At 41.0% G+C, this 14,269-nt stretch overlaps 1 protein-coding gene across 2 annotated transcripts in view; it reads left to right on the top strand.

Moving 5' to 3' along the window:
- Positions 1-14,269, top strand: part of TAOK1 (TAO kinase 1) — a 169,266-nt gene that overhangs the window by 118,351 nt on the left and 36,646 nt on the right. For both annotated transcript variants that reach the window (XM_032163138.2, XM_058445982.1), the window contains exons 13-15: positions 1,702-1,836; positions 7,753-7,989; positions 10,726-10,854. In XM_032163138.2, the coding sequence (XP_032019029.1) occupies positions 1,702-1,836; positions 7,753-7,989; positions 10,726-10,854 (501 nt within the window). The remainder of the gene's footprint in view (positions 1-1,701; positions 1,837-7,752; positions 7,990-10,725; positions 10,855-14,269) is intronic.

Below are 14,269 nucleotides of genomic sequence, written 5' to 3'. Positions count from 1 at the left end.
GGAGGCTGATTCAGGAGTATCACTTGAGGCCAGGAGTTCAAGACCAGCCTGGGCAACATAGGGAGACCCCATCTGTTAAAAAAAAAAAAAAAAGCCAGGTGTGGCATATTCTTGTGGCCCCAGCTACTCAAGAGGCTGATTAGTGGAGGCCCACTGAGTAGTGGAGGATCAGTTGAGCCTGGGAGATCAAGGCTGCAGTCAGCCTTGATCGTACCACTGCACTGCATTCTGGGCAACAAAATGGAGACCCTGTCTCAAAAAAAAAAAATAAAAGATTATTCCCACAATTAATTGGTTGCTACTTAACTGATGTTCTCTTCAGCTAACAAATTGAGTTCAGGGAAAGATATTAGTCCTTCAATTTTTTACAACTGTTTTTGTTTTTGCTTATTTTGGACAGATGGCAGAAGTATTATAAAGATAGCTCCATTGCTTCCAAAACCCAAGAGCCTTTGAGCAATTAATTTTCTGCTACTCCTATTTAAAACATTGACTATATTGGCTACATGTTTCATCAGCTTTGTTTTCAAGTTATGTTAAAGCTTTTCAATTTTGCATATAATCGGTAGGATATAAATCTAGTCATGTGCCAGGCACAGTGACTCACACCTGTAATCCCAACACTTTGAGAGGCCAAGGCAGGCAGATTGCTTGAGCCCAGTAGTTCAAGACCAGCCTGGGCAACATGGCAGAACTCCATCTCTACAAAAAATACAAAAGTTAACTGGGCATGGTAGTGCATGCCTGTGGTCCCAGCTACCTGGGAGGCTGAGGTGGGAGGATCACTTGAGCCCAGGAAGTTGGCGCTGCGGTGAGCCATTGAGTGTACCACCGCACTCCAACCTGGGTAACAAAGTGAGATCCTGTCTCAGACAACAAACTAATCAATCAGTCAATCTAGTCATGTGCATTTTCTTATCCTGAGTCTGTGTACTATTTTATGCCCTGTACAAATAATTTCTTCTAATTCTAATTATATTTAAAATAAAGCTGGACATATTGGCTTCCACCTTTCATTCCACTGCACTTTGGAAGGCCAAGGAGGGAGGATTGCTTGAGCCCAGGAGTTCTAGACCAGCCTAATCAACATAGGGAGACCTTGTTTCTAAAAAAATAAAATTAGCCTGGCCTGATGGCCCGTGCCTGTAGTTCCAGCTTCTCAGGAGTCTGAGGTAGGCAGATCGTTTGAACTTGGAAGGTTGAAGCTACAATGAGCTATGGTCACACCACTGTACTCCAATCTGAGTGACACAGTGAGACCCTGTTTCTTTTTTTTTTTTTTTTTTTTGAGACAGAGTCTCGCTCTGTCGCCCAGGCTGGAGTGCAGTGGCACAATCTCAGCTCACTGCAAGCTCTGCCTCCCGGGTTCACGCCATTCTCCTGCCTTAGCCTCCCGAGTAGCTGGGACTACAGGCGCCCACCACCACGCCCGGCTAATTTTTTGTATTTTTAGTAGAGACGGAATTTCACCGTGGCCTCGATCTCCTGACCTCGTGATCTGCCCGCCTCGGCCTCCCAAAGTGCTGGGATTACAAGCGTGAGCCACCGCGCCCGGCCAAGACCAGCATTTCTACTTTTTGGTTTTGCTTTATAAATTATGTCTTTGAGATTTATTGATCAAGTTGTCTTTAAACTTTAATTTCCATAAAGATTCAAAGAAACTGTTCACCTTACATAGTATTGTCTTTTTTTTTTGCCTAGGAGGAAGAAAATTACAGAGAAGAGGGAGATCCTAGAACAAGAGCATCAGATCCACAATCTCCACCCCAAGTATCTCGTCACAAATCACACTATCGTAATCGAGAACACTTTGCTACTATACGGACAGCATCACTGGTATGTACTTCCCCGAATTAGAGATAAATATTTTTCATGTGGGACCTTGGCAATAAACTCAAGTATAGCTATATATTGTTTTGTATTTGGGTTTTATTTTGCGAAATACTCATTTAATATTTAAGTGCCTATTATGAGAAAGGTGTTATTCAAAGAACTCTGAGAAATGTTAAACTAACAATGTCTTCATGACATGTACACAAAAAACGAGTATGTTAGAATATCTTAAATACTTAAGATAACTACAAGGCACTAAACAGGAATTCAGATAACTTTTGATTAGGAGCATAAATGAAGTATTTATGAAATAAATAGTTTGAGTATTTAAAATTAGTTGGATTTAGGCACAGCAGGGAGAGGAGAAATGAATGGTATTTCCATATAAGAAGAATGTGGGCCAGGCGCAGTGACTCACACCTGTAATCCCAGCACTTTGGGAGGCCGAGGCGGGTGGATCACGAGGTCAGGAGATCGAGACCATCTTGGCTAACATGATGAAACCCCATCTCTACTAAAAATACAAAAAATTAGCCGGGCGTGGTGGCGGGAGCCAGTAGTCCCAGCTACTTGAGAGGCTGAGGCAGGAGAATGGTGTGAACCTGGGAGGCAGAGCCTGTGGTGAGCAGAGATCATGCCACTGTACTCCAGCCTGGGCGACAAAGCAAGACTCCGTCTTAAAAAAAAAAAAAAAAAGAATGTGGACAGTAAGGAAATATATTGTGTGAGGCTAACCAGAAAGAGGGGAATATTGGAAATGGTAAGCAGTGCAATTTGTTATACTCTAAATGTCATTCTGATTTTCCAAATAATGTGGATTATCTGTTCATTACAAGGATGCTATAATGGGGCACTTAAAATCCTAATCAGACAGATAAGTAAAACCAAAGCATGATAAAGGATACTAAGGATACAACGAAATTACATTAAGATACCATAAGAAAAGTAGGCTATTAGAAAACATAATGGAGCTGGCCGGGCGCGGTGGCTCACGCTTGTAATCCCAGCACTTTGGGAGGCCAAGGCGGGCGGATCACGAGATCAGGAGATCGAGACCACGGTGAAACCCCGTCTCTACTAAAAATACAAAAAATTAGCCGGGCGCGGTGGCGGGCGCCTGTAGTCCCAGCTACTCGGAGAGGCTGAGGCAGGAGAATGGCGTGAACCCGGGAGGCGGAGCTTGCAGTGAGCCGAGATCGCACCACCGCACTCCAGCCTGGGTGACAGAGCGAGACTCCGTCTCAAAAAAAAAAAAAAAAAAAACATAATGGAAAGGCTGGGTGTGGTCGCTCATGCCTGTAATTGTAGCACTTTGGGAGGCTGAGGTGGGCTGATCACTTGAGCTCATGAGTTTGAGACCAGCCTGGGCAACATGGTGAAACCCCATCTCTACAAAAAATACAAAATTCAGGCGGGGTGCGGTAGCTCACACCTTTAATCCCAGCAATTTGGGAGGCTGAAGTAAGTGGATTGACTGAGGTCAGGAGTTTGAGACCAGCCTGGCCAACATGGCGAAACCCTGTCTCTGCTAAAACTAGAAAAATTAGCTGGGCATGGTGGTGTGCGCCTGTAATCCCAGCTATTCAGGAGGCTGAGGCTGGAGAATCGCTTGAACCCGGGAGACGGAGGCTGCAGTGAGCTGAGATCGTCCCTCTGCACTCTAGCCTGGGTGACAGAGGTAGACCCTATCTCAAAAAAAAAAAAAAAAATTTCAGCTGGGTATCATGGCATGTGCCTGTAGTCCCATATACTTGGGAGACTGAGTCAGGAGGATTGATTGAGCCCAAGAGATGGAGGTTGCAATGAGCCGAGATCACGCCACTGCACTCCAGCCTGGGTGACAGTGCCAGACCTTGTCTCAAAAAAAAAAAGGAAGGAAAGAAAAGAAGAGCGAGAGAAAAGAAAGGAAGGAAGAAACGAAAAGAAGGAAGGAAGGAAATGAGGCGAGGCGTGGTGGCTCATACCTGTAATCCCAGCACTTTGGGAGGCTGAGGCGGGTGGATCAACTGAGGTCAGGTTTCGAGACCAACCTGGCCCACATGGTGAAACCTCATCTCTACTAAAAAATACAAAAATTAGCTGGGCGTGATGGCGGGCACCTGTAATCCCGGCTACCTGGGAGGCTGAGGCAGGAGAATTGCTTGAACCCAGGAGGCGGAGGTTGGAGTGAGCTGAGATCGCACGATTGCACTCCAGCCTGGGCGTCAGAGCGAGACTCTGTATCAAAAACTGAAAAATAAAAAAAAAGAAAATATGATGGGGGAAAAAAAGATATGATAGCTATCTGACTTCTCAACTATGTAATAAGCAGATGTTATAAATCCTATGCTGTAGTTCATGAATCTGTATGACATGTGGGGTCGGGAACGTAGTACCTTACCATAAGTCAGGTTATTCCTACTATTCTGCAACATGTAAATAACACTTTGAACAGAGCAAATGGTAAAGATTGCTTAATTTTTGCATGACTGTTTTGATAAATATGTTGAGAAGGACCAGCTCAAAGGAAAACCTCTTGGTAACTTGGCATAAGTTAAATGTTTCCCAAGAAAGTGTTCTCTCCCAAAGTTTGGCTTCCTCATATCAATTAAGGGCATTTTAAATTTATGAATTTAATGAATCAAAAATCTGAAAAAGATTTATATTTTTAAAGCCAGTAGTTTCATTTACTTCACTTAAAATATTCAGAGCATAAGTAGTTTTTTAATACTACTTATACTATAAGTAGTATTAAATATTAAATATTTATGTTAAATATAAGTAGTATTAAATATAAGTAGTATTAAATATAAATAGTATTAAATATTAGTATTAAATATAAGTAGTATTAAATATTAAATATTTATATTAAATATAAGTATTTAATACTACTTATATTATTCATTATAAGTGCTATATACCATAACTTAGTCTACCTTCTTCTGCCTTGGATTTTTTTCATACAATAAAATGCACAGATCTTAGGTACTCAATTTGAAGAGTTTTTACAATTCTATACACCTGCCTTAATCGTCTGAAAGAAGGTACAGTTATCCCTCAGTATCTGTGAGGGATTGGTTCCAGGACCCTCCACAAATCCCAAAATCCACCGATAACCCAAGTCACTTATATAAAATGGTGGGACGGGCAGAGTGGCTGACAGCTCTAATCCCAGCACTTTGCGAGGCCAAGGCAGGCAGATCACTTGAGGTCAGGAGTTCGAGGTCAGGAGTTCGAGACCAGCCTGGCCAACATGGTGAAACCCCATCTCTACTAAAAATACAAAAATTAGCCGAGCGTGATGGCAGGCGCCTGTAATCCCAGCTACTCGGGAGGTTGAGACAGGAGAATTGTTTTAACCTGAGAGGCAGGGGTTGCAATGAACTGAGATTGTGCCATTGCACTCCAGCCTGGGGGACAAGAGCGAGACTTCATCTCAAAAAATAAAAAAAAGAAATCAGGAGTTCGAGACCAGCCTGGCCAACATGGTGAAACCCTGTCTCTGCTAAAAATACAAAAAATTAGCTGGGTATGGTGGTGCATGCCTGTAGTCCCAGCTACTCAGGAGCCTGAGGTGGGAGAATCACTTAAACCTAGGAGGCAAAGGCTGCAGTGAGCCGAGATCGTGCCACTGTACTTCAGCGTGGGCAACCCACCAACCCTGTCTTTGAAAAAGAATTGAAAACGTTATCAACAAGATGAAAGATAACAAGTATTGGCAAAAAGGGGAACTGTTACACATTGTTGTGATAACCTAAATTAGTATGGCCATTTTGGAAAATGGTGTGGAGGTTCCTCAAGAAACTAAAAATAGAACTACCGGCCGGGCACGGTGGCTCACGCTTGTAATCCCAGCACTTTGGGAGGCCGAGGCGGGTGGATCACGAGGTCAGGAGATCGAGACCACGGTGAAAGCCCGTCTCTACTAAAAAGATACAAAAAAATTAGCCGGGCGTGGTGGCGGGCGCCTGTAGTCCCAGCTACTCGGAGAGGCTGAGGCAGGAGAATGGCGTGAACCCGGGAGGCGGAGCTTGCAGTGAGCCGAGATTGCGCCACTGCACTCCAGCCTGGGCGACAGAGCGAGACTCCGTCTCAAAAAAAAAAAAAAAAAAAAGAACTACCATATGATCCAGTAATTCCACTTCTGGGTACATATTTAAAGGAACTGAAATTAGTATGTTGAAGGGATATCTGCACTCCCATGTTCATTGCAGCATTATTCACAATAGCTAAGTCATGGAATCAACCTAAGTGCCTATCAGTGGATGAGTGGATAAAGAAAATGTAGCATATATACACAATGGAATACCATTCAGCCTTAAAAAGGAAATATCCTGTTATTTGCAAGAACATGAATGAGTCTGGAGGATTATGCTAAGTGAAATAAGGCAAGCACAGAAAGACAGATACCACATGATCTCACTTTTATGTGGAATCTAGAAAAATAAAGTTGAACTCATAGAATAGAGGTAGAGAGTAGAGTGATAGTTACTAGAATTTAGGGAGAGAGAGAAATGAGTTGTTGATCAAAATGTACAAAGTTTCAGAAAGATAGGAGGAATAGGTTTGGAGATCTTTTGCATGGCCGGGTGACTATAGTCAACAATAATATATTGAATATTTTGAAATAACTAAAAGTAAATCTCAAATGTCTCACCATAAAAAATGATGCATAAGGAAGGTGATGGATATGTTAGATTGATTTAATTTAATATGTTAATACGTATATCAGTATATCACATGTACTCCATAAATGTATACAATTATGATTTGTCAATCAAAACATTAACATTTTTTAAAGCCATTGAAAACAGGTACTCAGACAAGTGCATGTACACACAGTCATAGCAGCAGTTTTCACAGTAGCCAAAAGATGGAAAGAACACAAATGTCCATCAATGGATGAGTGGATAAACAAATTGTGCTATATATGTACAGTGGAATTTTATTCAGCTATAAAAGGAAATGAAATACCAATACATACTACAACATGGATAAACTTCAAAAACATGCTAAGTGAAAGAAACCAGCTATAAAAACTCATATATTATATGACACTACTTATATGAAATATGCAGAATAGGTATATCTATAGAGACAAAAAGCAGATTGATGGTTACCAGGAGGGGAGAATGGAGAGCAACTGCTTAATAGGTAAGGGATTTTCTTCTGAGGTGATAAACATGCTTCATAACTAGATAAAGGTGATAGTTGCATGGCCTGGTAAATATACTAAACATATTGAATTGTTCATTTTAAGGTGATTAATTTTATGTCATGTGTATTTTATATTGATTTTTAAATTGAGGTTTGTTTTTTTTTTTTTTCTTTGTGGTCAGTGTTTTTTGTGTCCTGCCCAAGAAGTATTTGCTTACTCCAAGGTTATAAAGATATTTTGTGTTTCTGCTTTCTGATTCTGGGTTTTACATTCAGGTCAAATGATCCTTCTCAAATTAATTTTTATGTATGACATAAGTGATATAGGGAGTCAAGGTTTATTTGTCTTTTTCTACGTAAAGAGCCAGTTGTTTCAGCAGGATTTGCTAAAAACACTATCCTCTGAATTAACTTGACTTTCTTGGTAGAAAAATCAGTTGAACATATGTGGATCTCTTTCTAGTCTTTATTCTATTTCCTTGATCTACTTAGCCTATCTTAAAGCCAGTACCATGTTGTCTTGATTACTATAGTGCTGCATGTCCTCCAAATATTTTTTTTTCCTCAAGATTGTTTTGGATATTCTATGTTCTTTTATATCCCCATATAAATTTTAGAACCAGTCAATTTCTTTAAAAGACTTGTTGGAAATTTCCGTGGAATCTGCTAACATTGGGATATTTTACACCAATTCCCTACTTAGTTAATATAGAATGGTCTAAAACGCTTTTCAAAGAGGAATGTTTTATTTTCTTCTTTTCCTTCCATTATTTGTATGTCTAGGTTACAAGGCAAATGCAAGAACATGAGCAGGACTCTGAGCTTAGAGAACAAATGTCTGGCTATAAGCGAATGAGGCGACAACATCAAAAGCAACTGATGACTCTGGAAAATAAGCTAAAGGCTGAGATGGATGAACATCGCCTCAGATTAGACAAAGATCTTGAAACTCAGCGTAACAATTTTGCTGCAGAAATGGAGAAACTTATCAAGAAACACCAGGCTGCTATGGAGAAAGAGGTGGCTTATTCAGTATTATTACTTTGCTTATTTTAGGTTTTGAATGTCTCAGAATTAACCAACATGGCAGTTTGATGTTAGTGTCTCTGTTCCCATGAACCAAGCAAATTGAGGAAAAGGAGAAGCATTTATGTGACTTATATAAAGGTTTCTATAAATTGATATTACAAAAAAGGGTGGCACCTGTGTGTTTTATCTCTCACTAATTTTGTGTGTGCATCATTTAAAACAAATCAGTCTTAAAACTATTCATTGGAGTAGTCCACTTTATAGTTTTTGTAATAGCCAACAAAATTTTGAGTCTGAAAAATTGATGTGTTTTAATATCAAGTACTAGGTCTGGGAACTAATAAGACATGGGACCATTTCCTGATTCTTGATAGTTTTATAGTGTCACAATAGGTAAGTTACTCAGTTATTTTAAGCTTTTCATTTCCTGATTATCTGAGGAGTTTGCTAAATCTCCTATCATTAGGTGATTTAGGTCTCAAAAAGTCATTTTTATTCTCTTTTTTGTATTTTTTGGAAACTACCCTTGAATTTCTGGCAGCATTTTAATATCAGAATGATTTAAGATTACTGTAATAAATACAGATAATGTTGGAGATTATAAGTTATGAAAGATTCAGATTCAGATTGAGTTCATTTGGTTATTGACAAATAATTGTCATTATTTTACATGATAAAAGTTTAGTTTTTAGGATTTTTGTTATGTGAAACCTTTTCTTATAATGTTTTTGGTGTCCCATTATTTTACTTTTTTTTGATAGCCATGTTTGTCAAGTAGAAGGTAGACTTCTCAGTAAATTCACACAATATCATTAAAATATGTCTAGGTAGTCTGCAGTGAGGCATTATTTATCATAGCTACCCTCTTCTCCCTTTTCACAAAAAAAGAACCATTCTTATAGTAGTAGGGACTTCGACAAAATAATTTATAGTATAAATAAATATTTGATTTTGAAATAATTTGATGAAACAATGTATACATATTTAAAATCCTCTGGGCATTGGATATTTTCATTTTTTTATTTTTTATTTTATTTTTATTATTTTTTGAGACAGAATCTCCCTCTGTTGCCCAGGCTGGAGTGCAGTGGCATGATCTCAGCTCACTGCAACCTCTGCTCTCCAAGTTCAAACAATTCTCCTGCCTCAGCCTCCCAAGTAGCTGAGACTACAGGTGCATCTACCATGCCTGACTAATTTTTCATCTACCATGCCTGGCTAATTTTTATATTATTTTTATTTTAGTAGAAAAGGGGTTTCACCTTGTTAATCAGGCTGGTCTTCAAATCCCTGACCTCAGGTGACCTTCCCGCCTTGGCCTCCCAAAGTGCTGGGATTATAGGTGTGAGCCACCACACTTGACAGATACTATTTTTAATAGCTTGGGAAAAGGCGATATGAACATATTTAGGAAAACAGTTCCTGAAGCAGATAGCAATGTGGTAACAAATTTGTTTTAAAAGTATATAACCAGGATGGGTGCAGTGGCTCACACCTGTAATCTCACCACTTTGGGAGGCCGAGGTGAGAAGATTACTTGAGCCCAGGAGTTCAAGACCAGCCTGGGCAACATAGGAAGACTCTGTCTCCACAAAAAAAAAAAATAAATTAGCTGAGCATGGTGGCATACGCCTGTAGTTCCAGCTACTCAGGAGGCTGAGGTGGGAAGATCACTTGAGCTCAGGAGGAGGCTGCCATGAGCCATGATTGTACCACTGCACTCCAGCCTGGGTGACAGAGTGAGACCCTGTGACATATTTTTTGAGACAGGCACTCGCCGTGTTACCCAGGTGGTCTTGAACTCCTGGGCTAGGTGATCCTCCCACCTCAGCCTCTCAAAGTGTTGGGATTACAGGTATGAGCCACAATACCTACTTAATTATATACATACAAATATATGGGTGTATGTGTATGTGTGTGTGTTTGAGACATGAACATTTATAGAAAAAATTAGAGGCCAGGCACGGTGGCTCACGCCTGTAATCCCAGCACTTTGGGAGGCCGAGGTGGGTGGATCACCTGAGCTCAGGTGTTCAAGACCAGCTTGGCCAACATGGCGAAACCCCATCTCTTCTAAAAATACAAAAATTAGCCAGGTGTGGTATCACACACCTGTAGTCTCAGCTACTCGGGAGGCTGAGGCAGGAGAATCACTTGAACCCGGGAAGCGGAGGTTGCAATGACCGAGCTCGTGCCACTGCACTGCAGCCTGGGTGACAGAGCAAGACTCCATCTCAAAAATAATAATTTTAAAAAAAGAAAAAATTACAAAAGATATGCACCAAAATGTTTACATTGGTTATCTCTGGATGCCAAAATTATGTAAGATGTTTCTTGTTTTTCTGTATTTTGTCAGTGTTCTACAATGAACATGTATTGCATATAGAATCAGAAATAAAATATAGCGTTTGTTTTGTTTTACTGAGGGATCGAGGGTTGGGAGGAGGGTATACTTCTGTTAAATGAAATAAAAAGTCGACAACATTTTTGACCCTGTAAGAGATCAACATTTCAAAAATGAGTTTCATCTTACTGATTCTATGAAGTTCAAATGATAAGGATGCCAAGTAGCACGTTTATAATTTGGTTTAGTTTTTTATTTTGGTAATGTTTCTACTGATTTCTTGTTCTTGGAAAATATAAGATATTCTTAGTGATGTGTATTAAACCGCTACTTTAAATCTATCTACTTAACTAAATTTGATTCATTTTTTAAACTTCATATAGGCTAAAGTGATGTCCAATGAAGAGAAAAAATTTCAGCAACATATTCAGGCCCAACAGAAGAAAGAACTGAATAGTTTTCTCGAGTCCCAGAAAAGAGAGTATAAACTTCGAAAAGAGCAGCTTAAAGAGGTACTTATGTCACAAAACTTTTCAAGTAAATTTTCTGCTTATTAATTATATCCAATGGTGACCAACTCATAGAAGCATTAGGATAAAATTATCTTTTGTTGTTTGTGGTCACTAAATGGGTATTAGTTTAAATGATGACATTGATTATAATCAGTTACCCTTAACTGAGTTATTTAGTTGAGTAGGATCTAAAATGAATCATTTCCTGAAAATGTACTTTTTTAATGTTTTTATTTTATATTCATTTATTTATTTTTGAGACAGAGTCTCGCTCTGTCACCCAGGCTCGAGTGCAGTGGCGTGCTCTCGGCTCACTTCAAGCTCCGCCTCCTGGGTTAACGCCATTCTCCTGCCTCAGCCTCCCGAGTAGCTGGGACTACAGGCGCCTGCCACCACCCCCGGCTAATGTTTGGTATTTTTTTAGTGGAGACGGGGTTTCACCATGTTAGCCAGGATGGTCTCAATCTCCTGACCTTGTGATCCGCCTGCCTCAGCCTCCCAAAGTGCTAGGATTACAGGCATGGGCCATCACGCCTGGCCTTATGTTTTTATTTTTATGTATTTTTTGAGACAGTCTTATTCTGTTCCATGGGCTGGAGGGCAGTGGCACAATCATAGCTCACTGCAGCTTCAACCTCCCATGCTCAAGCAGTCCTGCCTTAGCCTTCCAAGTAGCTGGGAACACAAGCACGCACCACCACTCCTGGGTGATTTTTAAATTTATTTTTTGTAGAGACAGGGTCTTGCCATGTTGCCCAGTCTGGTCTCAAACTCCTGGGCTCAAGCAGTCTGCCTACCTCGGCTTCCCAAAGTGCTGGGATTATAGGCATAAGCCACCGTACCTGATCACATTTATTACTTTAAAAGTAAACAGTAATGTCTTACTTTTGGATCAGAAGATTATAATAAATTGTTTTTATGCCAATTTAAATGTAGAATAAGAATAAGGGGGATATATGCTTATCAGTTTTTTTTTTTTTTTAAGTAGAATATGCTGATTATTTCTTTGTGGCTACAGGGTTTCATATTTGTTTGCCCTTTCTTGTGCTGCCCGCCCCCCCGTTTTTTTGAGATGGAAGTCTCTGTCGTACAGGCTGGAGTGCAGTAGTGTGATCTTGACTCACTGCAGCCTCCCCTCCCCCCAGGTTGAAAGGATTCTCCTGCCTCAGCCCCCTGAGTAGCTGGGATTACAGGTGTGTGCCACCATGCCTGGCTAATTTTTATGTATTTTTTTAGTAGAGACGGGGTTTCACCATGTTAGCCAGGCTGGTCTCAAACTCCTGACCTCAGACAATCTACCCACCTCGGCCTCCCAAAGTGCTGGGATTACAAGAGTTAGCCACCATTCCCGGCTCTTGTGCTGCTTTTTGTTTGTTTGGTTGGTTGGTTTGGTTTGGTTTGGTTTGGTTTGGTTTGGTTTGGTTTGGTTTGGTTTGGTTTGGTTTGAGATGGAGTCTCACTCTGTTGCCCAGGCTGGGGTGCAGTGGCATGATCTCGGCTCACTGCAACCTTTGCCTCCTGGGTTCAAGTGATTCTCCTGCCTCAGCCTCTTGAGTAGCTGGCATTACAGGCAACTGCCAGCACACCTGGCTGACTTTTGTATTTTTAGTAGAGACGAGGGTTTCACCATGTTGGCCAGGCTGGTCTTGAGCTCCTGACCTCGTGATCCACTTGCCTTGGCCTCCCAAAGTGCTGGGATTACAGGCGTGAGCCACAACACCCAGCCGACAACTTTTTTTTTTTTTTTTTTGAGACAGAGTCTTGCTCTGTCACCCAGGCTGGAGTACAGTGGCACAATCTCAGCTCACTGCAAGCTCTGCCTCCCAGATTCACACCATTCTCCTGCCTCCGGCTCCCGAGTAGCTGGGACTACAGGCACCCGCCACCATGCCCGGCTAATTTTTTGTATTTTTGGTAGAGACAGGATTTCACCATGTTAGCCAGGATGGTCTTGATCTCCTGACCTCATGATCTGCTCGCCTTGGCCTCCCAAAGTGCTGGGATTACAGGCGTGAGCCACCGTGCCTGGCCCGACAACTTCTTAAAAGAGGATCATTATTCAAGATAGTCACTAGGACAGAAAAATGATATGTCTTTTAATTTACCTCCCCCCGTCTTACAGGATGATTGAAATTTTTAGTTCATATAATTAATTAGCATACTGTGATACATCAATTGATTTTGATAAAATAAGTATAATCAATTTGATATTAATGATTTTTGTTTGTGTAGGAATTTGCCTTATAATCAGATATGTATGTCTTGTTGTGTACATATTGGTGGCACAAAGACTTGCTCTATACCTTGCCAAGTGAGCTTCATTGATAAGATTTTTCCAACTCTAAATGGTATAATTTGCAGTATATTCCCATGACTGTAATTCAAAAGCCAAACTCTATACTGGAAGTTTGAGTTTGAAACAATAGTAAATAGAGTTTCCAACTATAAATAAATCTCCAACAAAATGCAGTTGTTTTGTTTTCCAGTGAAATGAGACTTCAGCTTTATGGATTAGTTTGTTTAGATAATCCTTTAGGCATATACCATATAGTCAAACAAATAAATTCATTTTCTTTTAGAAGCTAAGTTTTTATGTATGTATTTGTGTTCATTTAGAATAATGATTCTCAGTAGAGAGGAAGGGACATATCAGAGTCTTGGAGGGGAGAGTTCCCTGGCAGAAGATTTTGAAAAAGATACCCAGGTATGGCCAGGCGCGGTGGCTCACCCCTGTAATCCCAGCACTTTGGGAGGCCGAGGCAGGCAAATCACAAGGTCAGGAGTTTGAGACTAGCCTGCCCAATATGGTGAAACACCGTCTCTACTAAAAATACAAAAAAATTAGCCGGTCATGGTGGCACATACCTATAATCCCAGCTACTCAGGAGGCTGAGGCAGGAGAATTGCTTGAACCCGGGAGACAGAGGTTGCAGTGAGCCGAGATCGTGCCACTGCACTCCAGCCTGGGTGACAGAGCGAGACTCTGTCTCAAAAAATAAATTAAAAAAATAAAAAAATTAGATAGGCATGGTGGCACACAACTGTCATCCCAGCTACACAAGAGGGTGAGGCAGGAGAATCCCTGTAACCTGGAAGGTGGAGGTCGCAGTGAGCTGGGCCACTGCACTGCAGCCTGAGCGACAGAGCTAGACTCTGCCTTGAAAAAGAAAAAGATAACCAGGTATATAGTCTACATGTATGCCCATGGTATTCTTTTCTCTTCCCATAGCGTGCATACACATAAACTCTTTTTTTTTTTTTTTTTTTGAGACGGAGTCTCGCTCTGTCGCCCAGGCTGGAGTGCAGTGGCGCGATCTCGGCTCACTGCAAGCTCCGCCTCCCGGGTTCACGCCATTCTCCTGCCTCAGCCTCTCTAAGTAGCTGGGACTACAGGCGCCCGCCACCACGCCCGGCT

This window comes from Hylobates moloch, unplaced genomic scaffold (assembly GCF_009828535.3).
Source record: "Hylobates moloch isolate HMO894 unplaced genomic scaffold, HMol_V3 SCAFFOLD_10, whole genome shotgun sequence".
NCBI lineage: Eukaryota > Metazoa > Chordata > Mammalia > Primates > Hylobatidae > Hylobates > Hylobates moloch.
The sequence above is the reverse complement of the archived record's forward strand: the minus strand, read 5'-3'. Positions and strand labels throughout refer to the sequence as shown.